This window comes from Lactuca serriola, chromosome 6, assembly GCF_051521515.1.
Source record: "Lactuca serriola cultivar US96UC23 chromosome 6, Lser_US96UC23_V15, whole genome shotgun sequence".
Classification (NCBI taxonomy): Eukaryota; Viridiplantae; Streptophyta; class Magnoliopsida; order Asterales; family Asteraceae; genus Lactuca; species Lactuca serriola.
In genome coordinates this window covers 161,213,868-161,228,121 of record NC_136413.1, presented here as the reverse complement: position 1 = coordinate 161,228,121, position 14,254 = coordinate 161,213,868, and the positions used below count along the sequence as shown (strand labels likewise).

General features: G+C 40.1%; 1 protein-coding gene across 1 annotated transcript; it reads left to right on the top strand.

Moving 5' to 3' along the window:
- Positions 1 to 11,991: 11,991 nt before the first annotated feature.
- Positions 11,992 to 13,665, top strand: LOC145060330 (uncharacterized). Its single transcript, XM_079008018.1, has 3 exons — positions 11,992 to 12,522; positions 12,605 to 12,704; positions 12,935 to 13,665. The coding sequence occupies exons 1-3, from the start codon at positions 11,992 to 11,994 to the stop codon at positions 13,663 to 13,665; spliced, it is 1,362 nt and encodes a 453-aa protein (XP_078864144.1).
- Positions 13,666 to 14,254: the final 589 nt, after the last annotated feature.

Here is a 14,254-nt window from a genome sequence, read left to right as displayed (position 1 = left end):
ACGAAAGTTGTAGAGCGTAGTCTCACCTTCGCGTGGATATAAAGACCATCGAAAACGGAGTTCGTATGAAGGAGATATGATTTTTTGAAGTTTATTAAATAATTTATATATATATTTAAATCAAAAATCCGGTAATATCCGAAGGAAGAGTCAGCGTCCTCATCCGAGTTACGCGCTGCGTAACCTCGTACGCCCCGCGTACCCGAGGGCCTTGGTCTCGATCCATCCACGTCGCCCCTATGCGAAGCTACCGACCTGCCCCATCCGACCCGTCCCATCCGATCCGTCCCATCCGAAGCCGAGGCAGTCGAGGACTCGCTCATGCATGACGTACGCGTACGCGCTGCGTACGAGCGTACGCCCCACGTACCGAGGCTTCTCAGACCCCCTATAAATAGAAATGCGAGGGTTCCGGAAAAATCACCCCATTTCTCTCCTTTCTCTCACGATCTTGCCTCAATTTCCGTGCCCGTTCAAACCCGAAGCTCTGGTCTTTTTGCTCAAGTCCCGAGGGTCGATTTTACTCCCGAGATTCCCGAGAATCCCGAGAAAAATCCGTTTCTCAAGACGAAACTCTGCCCGGTTTTCCATCTCGCTATCTTCAAACTTTCAAGTGAGTTTCATACCCCCTTAATTAACCTTTTTAAGATATTCTAAATGCTTTTATATGCTTTCAAGGGGGGGAATACAAGTAAAACACACAAGTATTATCGTGTGTTACATAAAGAATTATTTTATATGCTTTTATATATCCAAATCACATGTGATTTATAAACTTTATAGGAAACTTTCGTATATAAAATATGTTACAATAGAACTCTATCTTTTGAAATATAAATTCTTGTAATGCATGTATAAACTAAACATTTTCTTAGATTTTATGTATACTTGTCTATCTTAGGCTCTACAAAAATCTATACTTTCATAACAAGTGATTCCTTTTCTAGGTATTTCTAAACAAACGAGACACACTTTTAGAAAACTATAATAGGTATAGTTTTACAAGGATATTGCTAACTTTTACATACTAGAAACTTGATTTTCAAGAAGTCACTTTCATATACAAGAACAAACGAACATTTTAACACGTAAATCTATTTTTATACCACGGTTTTGTGAGACATAAACTTCACGTACGTTCGAGTACACATTTCAAGTCCTGTATTATATACCAGAATCCCTTGGAGGGGGAGCATGGTGTTTGTGTATAGATCTATACGGGCTTGACAACCCGCGTGCTGACTGTTAGCTACAGTCCACCGTTTGGGGTAACAAACGTCATAACATTCCAACGCCTGAAGAACGTTGTGTATAGGCATTCCGAGTCAATAGTATGGTTATAAAACTCACATGGGATATTAAAAATGCATTGATTTACAAGGTTTTCAAACACATTGGTTATTTCACACTTACATACATTTTAGAAACAGACATTTGTCTTGAGAGAAGGCTACTTTTATACTAGTAGGAAATATAGGATTTTCTAAACACAAACAAACAAGGACAAAACATTTCATTTCATACAAACATTGTCATTTAAATACTTATGAAACTCACCAGCTTAAATGCTGATCTACTCTTTCAAAATTACTTGTATGTCCCAGGAAATCAGTAATTTCAGGTATCATTATGCTTTTGATGAAGGGATGCTGCGGCGCCAGTTTAATCTCATATTTCGACATCATATTGTAATTGGTTTTGAACATGTAACTTTTTGACAAATGTAAACTTTCAATTATATATATGATGGTTGTATTGCTTTCTTTACTATGTATTCTATTGTTACGCTACCACATGAAGTCATCCGCCCCCGAACGTTTCCGCCGTTCAGGTTTGGGGGTGTGACAGATTGGTATCAGAGCAATGTTTATAGTGAACTAAGTATATCGAACCACATAAGATATATAAAATATAAATGCTTATAGGACTAACACTCTCTGACAAAACATTTTTTTTCGCTTAAGCAGCGTTACGTTTAACTTAAATTGATAGTTCATTTAAGTACAATTACATGCATACAACAAATTATTTTCATGATATCTAACTATACAACAAGTATTTAGACAAGTTGTCACTACGATTAAGCCTCGATATATGTAATCAGATTTTGGACAAATATAGCGTGATCAACTATATTTGCCCGAGATTGGACCAACGTATATCGAGGAATGATCGTAGTAACTAACAAGTCAAAACTTACCAAACCGTTACTAGAATCAAACACAAGAATTTAAATACTATAGGAGTATTTGCTACCTAAACTAGTTTAACTTACATGTTTTGCAAGTTTCAACTTTATTCAACTCCTATAACCCTATTTCTCGTACAGTCAAATGGCTGGATTTCACCACCCCGGCGACCCCTACTTTCCCAACCAAGGCAACGGAGGATGGGTCGAAGATGATCCCGAAGAGGACGAGGAACCCATAGAAGTGGATGATGACTCCGGTACCGAATTAGAACCGGAAGTGATCGATCCACCACCAGTTCAACCTCCCGTCTTCGTAAGGAACTTTCAAGGACCGACTCCCGTCTGGGGAAGTCACCTCCATCATTGGAGCCAACAACAGAACTTACGTCCTCCATACGGCATGTGCCGGGACTTCTATGATGTCCGCGACGGAGGTTCGGCTGATCGGGCACTCCCGGTAATGGTGGGTAAGCTAGCCAATCAGTCCTATCAGTCCGGAGTTCAAGCTAGCCGACTCCAGGATGTCAACGTGGAAGTGCAGGTTCACACTTCTGACATCCGTAGGCTGGAAAAGATACAAGACAATGCTCAACTCCAAACCGAGGCATCCCAAGCGCAAATGATTGCAGCCCTCGCTGAACTAAGGGAACAACAAGCCACTTTTGATAGGCGTCTAATGGAGTCGAAGCAATCAGATGCAGAGTCAAGCTCCAAGCGCAACCTACGTCGCAAGTAGTGCTTGTCAAAGACTCAAATTTTGTTATAGCTTAGGACCTCGGCTAAAAGTCTTTAAATTTCTTGAACTTTGTAATCGGAGACCCTAATAGGGGTCAAATTTTCATGCTCGTTGTATCAACTTTTATATTAATATAAGTGACACTATTATTACTACGTTGAGTATTTTGTTCAAACCTTGAAAAGTCTTTGAGAAACCAAATACTTGTTTCATACTTTCAGTCTTACAAATAACTTTCATTCTTCTATTTTAAGACTTATACTAGCATCTGTTGTTGAACTATAGCAATTTAGTTCGTGAGACACATAAATTCTCTATTCTATGGAATTCTTATCTTTACCTTTTCAACCTATAGTTGAAGGATACCTCCGCGTAGGAATCCAAGGCGAAACAACGGTGGGTACCACCACCACCTCCACCACCTCAATTTGATGCTGTTATGTTCCAAGCAGCAGTCACTGCAACGATAGCAGCTGCCATGTCACAGATCAATAACTCGAGTACTAATGGCTCGGGATCTGGCACACACCCATCCAACCATGGCGAGAGTCATGGACCACCCCGAGAATGCACCTATAAGGACTTTACTAATGCCAAGCCCCGGATGTTTTATGGATCTGGTGGTATGTTAGCCCTGAGACAGTGGATTGAAAGGACAAAGTCAGTCTTTGAAATCTGCTCCTGTCCCGAGCACAGCAAAGTCAAATTTGCAACTTTCACCCTTATTGATAGAGCTTTAACTTGGTGGAATGGCCACGTTAAAGTACTTACCCTGATAGTGGCAAACTCTATAAGCTGGGAGAGCCTAAAAGCCATGATGATGAGAGAATATTGCCCACGGGGAGAGATTCAAAAGCTCGAACACGAACTATGGACTCTCGGAATGGTTGGTACTGACATCGCAACTTATACCAACAGATTCTGCGATATGGCAATCCTTTGCCCAGATATGATTGCTCCCGAGAGCAAGAAAATAGAAAGATACATCTGGGGACTGACGCCCCAATTACGATCAAGCGTGTTAGCTTCCAAACCTGACACCTTTGAAAGTGCTAAGGAACTGGCACAATCTCTGATTGACTACAGAGGTCATCAGAACTCAACCGTTTCTGCACCAGAACCACAAAAAGGGAACAACAACAACAACAACAATAACAAAACAACAACAACAACAGGAAGAGAGTATGGAATAAAGGGAAGGGTGGGTCTTCCCAAGAATCCGCAAAGAAACAACTGGTTTCAGTGAATGCTGCCACTGTACCTACTACAGCTCCTACAAATCCCTACCCCACAAAGCCTTATGTGGGTAACCTTCCAAAGTGCACCAAATGCACTTACCACCACCATGGACCTTGCCGGGAAATGCAGTGCGCCAACTGCAACAGAAAGGGACACACAGCCCGTTTCTGCAAGGACCCCGCAAAACCGATCACTCAAGTTCCCAGTACGGGTGTAGGCCAGACTTGCTACGGTTGTGGCGAGGTGGGCCACTACAAGAGGAACTGCCCTAAGGCAGCAGGCACCGACGGTATGGGATGAGTTTTGGCGATAGGCCACGACGAAGCTGTAGCTGATCCAACTGTAGTTGCTGGTATGTTCCTTCTCGATAATTCATATGCATGCATATTATTCGATAGTGGAGCGGAGAGAAGCTTCATAAGTCAAAACTTTATTCATTTACTTAAACCTAAACCTAGCAAGTTAGAAAAATCATTCACTGTAGAGATGGCCAATGGAAAAACCGAAAACACTAACTGCATATACATGGGCTGTACGTTAACTTTAGACGGCCATTCCTTTCCAATCAATCTCATGCCGGTCCAAATTAAAAGTTTCGACGTCATAGTCGGCATGGATTGGTTGAGTCTTCTTCGAGCCGACATCATGTGCTTTGAGAAAGTAGTCCGTCTTAATCTCCCTAACAACGAAACATTAGTTATCTACGGCGACAAATCAAATACAAACCTTCGCATCATTTCGTGCATCCAAGCTCGAAAGTGATTGCGGAAGGATTGTCGATCATTCCTAGCGCACATCGTTGATACAAGTCAAGAACTGAAGGACATCAAGAACATTTCGGTAGTACGCGACTTTCCCGATATCTTTCCAGAAGAACTACCAGGATTACCACCACAACGCCAAGTCGAATTCAAAATCGACTTAGTTCCAGGGGCTACCCCAGTAGCGAAGTCACCTTATCGTCTCGCACCAACAGAGATGCAGGAACTTTCCAGTCAACTTAATGAACTCCTTCAAAAAGGATTTATAAGACCAAGTTTCTCACCATGGGGAGCACCGGTCCTGTTTGTAAAGAAGAAAGATGGATCGTTCCGTATGTGCACCGACTACAGAGAGCTGAACAAACTTACTGTCAAGAACCGTTATCCTCTACCCCGTATTGACGACCTATTCGACCAACTTCAAGGAGCAAACTACTTCTCAAAGATAGATCTACGATCCGGATATCACCAATTACGAGTTCTAGAAGGGGATATTCCAAAGACAGCTTTCCGAACTCGTTATGGGCACTACGAATTTGTAGTGATGCCGTTCGGATTAACCAATGCACCAGCATTATTTATGGACCTAATGAATAGGGTATGCCGTCCTTACTTGGATCAGTTCGTCATCATCTTTATCGATGATATACTTGTCTACTTCCGAAGTGAGGAAGAGCATAGTCAGCACCTACGAAAAGTCCTAGAAACACTGCGAACGGAGAAACTCTATGCGAAGTTCTCTAAATGCGAATTTTGGATTCGAAGAGTCGAATTTTTAGGCCACGTTGTTAGCGAGAAAGGTATACACGTGGACCCCTCCAAAATTAAGGCCATTGAGAACTGGTCGACACCAAAGACACCTACAGAAATTCGTCAATTTCTAGGTCTCGCTGGCTACTATCGCAGATTCATAAAGAACTTCTCTAGCATTGCGAAACCTCTTACTACCTTAACCCAGAAAGGCGTGGCCTTTGGCTGGGAAGCGAAACAAGAGAAGGCATTCCAGACGCTAAAACAGGCCTTGTGCACCACACCGATACTATCCCACCCCGAGGGGATAGAAGACTTCATAATGTATTGCGATGCGTCAAATCAAGGACTAGGTTGTGTTCTTATGCAGAGAGGGAGGGTTATTTCTTATGCCTCCCGGCAGCTTAAGACACACGAAGTGAACTATACGACACACGATCTTGAGTTAGGAGCAGTGGTATTTGCTCTGAAGATCTGGAGACACTACTTATACGGAACAAAGAGTATTATTTTCACCGATCACAAGAGCCTTCAACACATTTTCGATCAGAAGGAACTCAACATGCGACAACGACGATGGGTTGAGTTACTAAATGACTACGAATGCGAAATTCATTATCATCCTAGCAAGGCCAACGTGGTAGCTGACGCCCTCAGTCGAAAGGAATACACTGGTCGGAGGGTCAAATCTCTGACTATGACTATCCATTCCCACTTATCCACACAAATTAAGGCGGCACAAATGGAAGGTTTGCAACCTGAAAATGCGGCGAGTGAATCCCTGCGAGGAATGGAAAAGAATCTAGAAGTCAAGGGTGGCAGAGCCTACTATCTCATGGACCGAATCTGGACCCCGAAACATGGTGGTTTTAGAAACGTAGTCATGACCGAAGCACACAACTCAAGATATTCCGTTCACCCAGGTTCGGATAAAATGTATCTGGATCTTAAGAAACTGTACTGGTGGCCTAACATGAAAGCAGAAATTGCTACCTTCGTAAGTAAATGCCTTACTTGCGCTAAGGTTAAGGTTGAGTATCAGAAACCGTCAGGATTACTACAACAACCGGAGATACCAGAATGGAAATGGGAGCGAATTACTATGGACTTCATAACCAAGTTACCCAAGACGATGAGTGGACTCGATACCATATGGGTCATCGTCGACAGATTAACCAAATCCTCACATTTCCTACCCATCAAGGAGACTGACAAAATGGAAAAGCTTACAAGAACTTACTTAAGGGAAGTAGTGCGACTGCATGGTGTTCCGATATCCATTATCTCCGATAGAGATAGTAGATTCACTTCAAGAATCTGGCAATCACTACAAAATTCCCTGGGGACTAGGCTAGACATGAGTACAGCCTACCACCCACAAACATATGGGAAAAGTGAGAGAACGATACAAACTTTAGAAGATATGCTAAGAGCCTGTGTGATTGACTTTGGAAAGGCATGGGATATCCATTTACCCCTTGTCGAATTTTCATACAACAATAGTTATCATATAAGCATAAAGGCTGCTCCGTTCGGAGCCCTCTATGGTCGAAAGTGCAGATCCCCTCTGTGCTGGACTGAAGTTGGCGATACCCAGTTAGCTAAAGGAAGAGTTCCTGAAAGCACTCTTACCGGTCCGGAAATCATACGAGAAACGACAGAGAAGATCGTTCAGATTCGTGAGCGATTGAAAGCCTCTACAGACCGACAGAAAAGCTACGCTGACCAAAGGAGGAAACCTTTGGGATTCCAGGTAGGAGACCACGTTTTATTAAAGGTCTCACCGTGGAAGGGTTTAATACGCTTTGGAAAGCATGGGAAACTAAATCCAAGATACATAGGGCCTTTCGAGATTCTTGCCAGAATCGGCCCTGTGGATTACAAGCTTAACCTACCGCGTGAACTTAGTAACATACATCCAACATTCCACGTCTCGAACTTGAAAAAGTGTCTGTCCGATGAGACTCTTGTTATTCCACTCGACGAGATCGAGATCTCAACTTTGTGGAAGAACCAGTAGAAATCATGGACCGAGAGGTCAAGCAAACAAAACAAAGTCGCATACCCATCGTGAAGGTTCGCTGGAACGCCAAGCGGGGACCTGAATTCACATGGGAACGCGAAGATCAGATGAAACAAAAGTACCCTCATCTCTTTCATGTTCACTAGTATCTTTACTACTTTAAATTCCGGGACGAAATTCCCTCTAACGGGGGGATGATGTGACAACCCGATATTTCAACTCTTTGTAATGACCTAAAAAGTCAAGTATTGTAACCACTTTTGAGTTAATAAAATTAACTTTGATGTGCCTAAATAAACTTAAGCTCGGCTTAAGCTCGTTAAGAAGCTCGTTTATTAATACCCAAAATCCATAATTTCCCAAATATGCTTTTATTTTAATATATGAAAATAATAAGAAATTATATTATATAAAGGCTCGTTTAGGCTCGCGAGCCTAATCGAGCTTAGTGACATAGGCTCGAGATCGTTTATTAAACGAGCTTAATATTAAGCTCGAGCTCGGGCTCATTTAAAACCGGTTTCGAGTCGAGCTTTTAACGAGCCGATCGCGAGTAGCTTTGCTCGTTTGCAACCCTAACTACCACTATCAACTGCCAAATGGAGATTTGGAGTTTGGTCTTAGAGCTCTATGGAATGACGTTGATGTACTTAGTATTGCACAGTACATTGATGATTGAACATCATAAGATCATCAAGGTATACACTGAACATAACGAAACTAAGTTACTTACATACTTTATGTCTCTGTGATAACCCGATATTTCAACTCTTTGTAATGACCTAAAAAATCAAGTATTGTAACCACTTTTGAGTTAATAAAATTAACTTTGATAATAAATTGTCCAAAAAGTTCTATTTAAATTCCCTATATGTTTAAATGTCATTAAACAATGATCGTACGTAAAAAGAACGCCCAAATCCGACTTCGTATATTGAAGTTAAGATTTTTCCAAGTTCGGCTTAGCAACAGACAGCTAAAAACTCAAATCGGAGATCGAGCGACTTTTGGCCGAAATTACCTAAACGAGAATCGAAGGTCTCGACAATGGTATTTCAGCGGTAAAAAGTCTGGCAAAAACCGACGTCAGATAAAGACGTTATGAATTTTTAAAGAAATTCCTTAATCACGTCATTTTATAATTAAATAATAAAAATAATTTCGGAATTTGCCAACGGAGTCTAAACGAAAGTTGTAGAGCGTAGTCTCACCTTCGCGTGGATATAAAGACCATCGAAAACGGAGTTCGTATGAAGGAGATATGATTTTTTGAAGTTTATTAAATAATTTATATATATATTTAAATCAAAAATCCGGTAATATCCGAAGGAAGAGTCAGCGTCCTCATCCGAGTTACGCGTTGCGTAACCTCGTACGCCCCGCGTACCCGAGGGCCTTGGTCTCGATCCGTCCACGTCGCCCCTATGCGAAGCTACCGACCTGCCCCATCCGACCCGTCCCATCCGATCCGTCCCATCCGAAGCCGAGGCAGTCGAGGACTCGCTCATGCATGACGTACGCGTACGCGCTGCGTACGAGCGTACGCCCCACGTACCGAGGCTTCTCAGACCCCCTATAAATAGAAATGCGAGGGTTCCGGAAAAATCACCCCATTTCTCTCCTTTCTCTCACGATCTTGCCTCAATTTCCGTGCCCGTTCAAACCCGAAGCTCTGGTCTTTTTGCTCAAGTCCCGAGGGTCGATTTTACTCCCGAGATTCCCGAGAATCCCGAGAAAAATCCGTTTCTCAAGACGAAACTCTGCCCGGTTTTCCATCTCGCTATCTTCAAACTTTCAAGTGAGTTTCATACCCCCTTAATTAACCTTTTTAAGATATTCTAAATGCTTTTATATGCTTTCAAGGGGGGGAATACAAGTAAAACACACAAGTATTATCGTGTGTTACATAAAGAATTATTTTATATGCTTTTATATATCCAAATCACATGTGATTTATAAACTTTATAGGAAACTTTCGTACATAAAATATGTTACAACAGAACTCTATCTTTTGAAATATAAATTCTTGTAATGCATGTATAAACTAAACATTTTCTTAGATTTTATGTATACTTGTCTATCTTAGGCTCTACAAAAATCTATACTTTCATAACAAGTGATTCCTTTTCTAGGTATTTCTAAACAAACGAGACACACTTTTAGAAAACTATAATAGATATAGTTTTACAAGGATATTGCTAACTTTTACATACTAGAAACTTGATTTTCAAGAAGTCACTTTCATATACAAGAACAAACGAACATTTTAACACGTAAATCTATTTTTATACCACGGTTTTGTGAGACATAAACTTCACGTACGTTCGAGTACACATTTCAAGTCCTGTATTATATACCAGAATCCCTTGGAGGGGGAGCATGGTGTTTGTGTATAGATCTATACGGGCTTGACAACCTGCGCCCTGACTGTTAGCTACAGTCCACCGTTTGGGGTAACAAACGTCATAACATTCCAACGCCTGAAGAACGTTGTGTATAGGCATTCTGAGTCAATAGTATGCTTATAAAACTCACATGGGGTATTAAAAATGCATTGATTTACAAGGTTTTCAAACACAATTGTTATTTCACACTTACATACATTTTAGAAACAAACATTTGTCTTGAGAGAAGGCTACTTTTATACTAGTAGGAAATATAGGATTTTCTAAACACAAACAAACAAGGACAAAACATTTCATTACATACAAACATTGTCATTTAAATACTTATGAAACTCACCAGCTTAAATGTTGATCTACTCTTTCAAAATTACTTGTATGTCCCAGGAAATCAGTAATTTCAGGTATCATTATGCTTTTGATGAAGGGATGTTGCGGCGCCAGTTTAATCTCATATTTCGACATCATATTGTAATTGGTTTTGAACATGTAACTTTTTGACAAATGTAAACTTTCAATTATATATATGATGGTTGTATTGCTTTCTTTACTATGTATTCTATTGTTACGCTACCACATGAAGTCATCCGCCCCCGAACGTTTCCGCCGTTCAGGTTTGGGGGTGTGACAGTCTCCAAGAGTTAAACCTAGGGTCATAATTGAGGAAATAGCAGATGATGTGCCCTTACCAAAATCAAATTCAGCAGTGGTTGATTTGCATCTAGTAAACCAAAACCAGGAAGATGTCCCAAATCTTGAATTGTGTTTGGTAAGGTATAAGACACCAGAATACAATAAGAATATGAGATTGAGGTTAGTTGAAGGGAGTCAATCATGTAGTAAGAAATTGTGTTTCAACTTGGAACACACTGCAACTGTTGGTGATCAAGATGCACATGTTGAAATTGGTAATGAAGGTGCAACTATTGGTGATCAAGGTACATAAATTCATGATCAAGGTGCACTTGTTGGTGATCAAGATACAAAAGTTCATGATGAAGGTGCAAATCTTAGTGAACAATAATTAAATACAGAAGTGTTTGATACCTTTGATACCCAGGTATTTCAATTTGAAGACTTTGATCCTTTGTTTGATCAATATACTTTTAATGAACGTAATGATCAGAGTATGGGAGTTGGTGCAGAACTTGGTGCAGGACTTGGTGAAGTTCAATTTGAAAGTGATGGAGTTTGTGAAGGGCTTGGTGAAGGGTGTAGTAAAGTGTGTAGTGAAGGGTGTAGTGAAGGAGGTAGTGAAGGAGTAGTGAAGGGAGTGAGGAAGATAGTGACTTTCTTGAAGATAAAGAAAATTATGTAAGTGATATTGAGGTGGACATGAGTGATTTCTATATGAATGTTGATCTAGATGTTGAGTATGTTGACAGAGGAAAGGGTGTTGAGACTGAAAATGAAGATGTTGATACTGAAGATATTGAAGATGTTGAAGTAATTGATTATGATGAATGGGACTCCTTAGGTGAAGATACCGATGATGAGAGGAGGAAAGCAATATTTACAAATGGTGAAGGAGAAGAAGTGCTCTCTTGGTGAAGTCCATGCAGTTACTTTTCAAGTGGGTCAAAAGTATAAAAGTAAAAAGGAAATTAAGGACAAGGTCAACAAACTTGCCATTGAGACTAAAAGGAATCTTGGGTTCAAGAAAAATGAAAAAAAGGCTTAGGGTTATATGTAAAGGTAATGTACCTAATGTAAATGCAAGTGGGGTAGGTAAGGGTAATAAAGTGAATTGATCTTGGTCAATGCAGACTTCAAGGTCAAAAGATAGTGATTATTGGTATGTGAAAACTTTATTGGACAAACATACTTCTTTTCAAACTAGAAAACTTAGGGCTTGCACTGCGAAGTATATATCCACATAAATCTTATACATGGTCGAGTCTAACCCTACAGTACCCCTTCGAAGCATTCAAGACCAAGTTCAGAAAAGGCTTCAAGTTGGTGAGTCCGTACACAAAGTACAGAGGGCAAAAGCAATAGCTACAAAGCAAGTGACCGATGACTACACAAAGCAATACGAGGTGTTAAGAGATTATCTTACGGAACTACAACCAACTAATGTGGATACAACTGTGAAGCTTGAGGTTGTTAATGAGCCTAACAGTGCTAGAGAAACAAGGCAGTTTAAAAGGGTGTATATTTTCTTAGGGGCATTAAAGAAAGGGTTTAAAGCAGGCTTAAGAGATATTCTCGGACTAGATGGTGCTTTTATGAAAATACCATTTCCAGGCCAAGTACTCACTGCAGTTGGATTGGATTCAAACAATGGCATATACCCACTTGCATATGCCATTGTTGAGACTGAAAATATGAGTAGCTGGAAATGGTTTCTAGAATGCTTAGGAGATGAGTTAGAGTTGTACTCAAATTCTAAATTTACTTTCATGAGTGATAGACAAAAGGTACTATTTTCTTCTTTTTGTATAACTATTAGTTCATTTGTATATGAATGTTGGAATGATTATGTGGGATAATCTTTTACAGGGACTCTTACCTGCTATTGCACAACTGTACCCACAAGCTGAGCATCGTTTCTGTCTAAGGCATATTTATGAGAAAATGAGGAAAAATGGAAAACAAAAGAGTATAAAGATCACTTATGGAAGTGTGCAACAACAACCACAATACCAAAATTTGAACACTACATGAATGACCTTAGCAAGTTTGATAAGGATGCTTTTGAGTGGTTGAAGAAAATACCCCCTCACCATTGGGCCATAAGCCACTTTTCAGGTTATATTCCTTGCCTTAGGTGAAGCTTTACTAGTGCTATTGTATTTGACTTATTTGATTTAATGTTCTTGTTTAATACAGGCAGAGCAGGATCAGATATATTGCTCAACAATTTGTGTGAGGTTTTCAACATTAAGCTTATTCATGGTAGGAATAAGCCTATCATAAGTTGTCTTGAGTACATCAGGCAGTACCTTATGAAGAGGATCTGCAATGTGAAGAAAGTGATGTCTAAAGCTCCAGGTCCACTCACTCCAACAACATCAAAGTTACTTGAGAGAAATAGGGAAGCTTCAGTCCAATATAGGGCTAGATGGAATGGGACTGCAAAGTATGAAGTTTATGGTCCTTGGCATGACCATCATGTGGTTAACATGACAAATATGTCATGTACATGCAGAAAGTGGGAGTTGAATGGGATTCCATGCAAACATGTCATAGCTACAATACATGAAATGGTTGATAGTGGAGACAAACTTGGGGAGCTTTACACTTATGTCAACAAAGTGTATTGGCTTCAAACTTGGAATGAGGCTTACTCTTACACTATGGAACCTATAAAGGGTAGAGCCATGTGGCCAAAAAGTACCAGTCCATTTCAATTAACACCATCACGACAACACATTCAACCTAGAAGACCAAAGAGTGAGAGAAAGAGAAGTGCATATGAAAAATATGATAGTCAGATGCATAAGCATGGTGGAAGTGAACCTGAAAATCTCACCAGAAAGTTTGTTAGTGTCAAGTGTGGGAAATGCAACAATAGGGGTCATAACTCCAGGACTTACAAGGGTGATGGAGGGATTGCATGAAGCAATCAAGGAGGGAATTCAGGAAGTAGTCAAGGAGGGAATACATGAAGCAGTCAAGGAGGGAATGGAGGTGGCAATCAATGCATGAATTAGTGTATTTTGTTTAAAAACTTATCTTTTAGTTTAGCTCCACTTTTGTGCATTTGGATGTAATGGTTTAGAAGTAGTTTGTTGTCATGGTTTTATTTTGGTCTTTTAGCCCTTTTGGTCAAGAAACTGTTGTCAACTTTTTGTGATTGTTAAAGAATGATGTTTATGGTTTATAAAAACTTTGTGATTATTAAAGAATGATGTTTATGGTTTATAACAACTTTGTTGTCATGTTTATGGAACACATTTATGGTTATAACAACTTTGTTCTGAAACAACAAATAAACATTAACATTAGGTGATAACTGCATTAAATTTTCATTACAACCATGAAAAGGGTACCCATTTCTGAAGTTGGACCAAAATAACCCTAAATTGATATTACAATATCAAATAGCAAAAAACTACCACATTCCCCTGTTACAATTTCATAAGACAAAAACACCCAAACTTACATGCAACTACAGGGGTCCCTAATTCCTTAATCCTAAATGAAAAA

Coding starts and splice junctions, on each gene's coding strand:
- LOC145060330 (XM_079008018.1), top strand. CDS start 11,992: ATGGTCGAGTCTAACCCTACAGTACCCCTTCGAAGCATTCAAGACCAA. Junction 12,523..12,604: donor TCATGAGTGATAGACAAAAG/GTACTATTTTCT, acceptor AATCTTTTACAG/GGACTCTTACCTGCTATTGC. Junction 12,705..12,934: donor GAAAAATGGAAAACAAAAGA/GTATAAAGATCA, acceptor TGTTTAATACAG/GCAGAGCAGGATCAGATATA.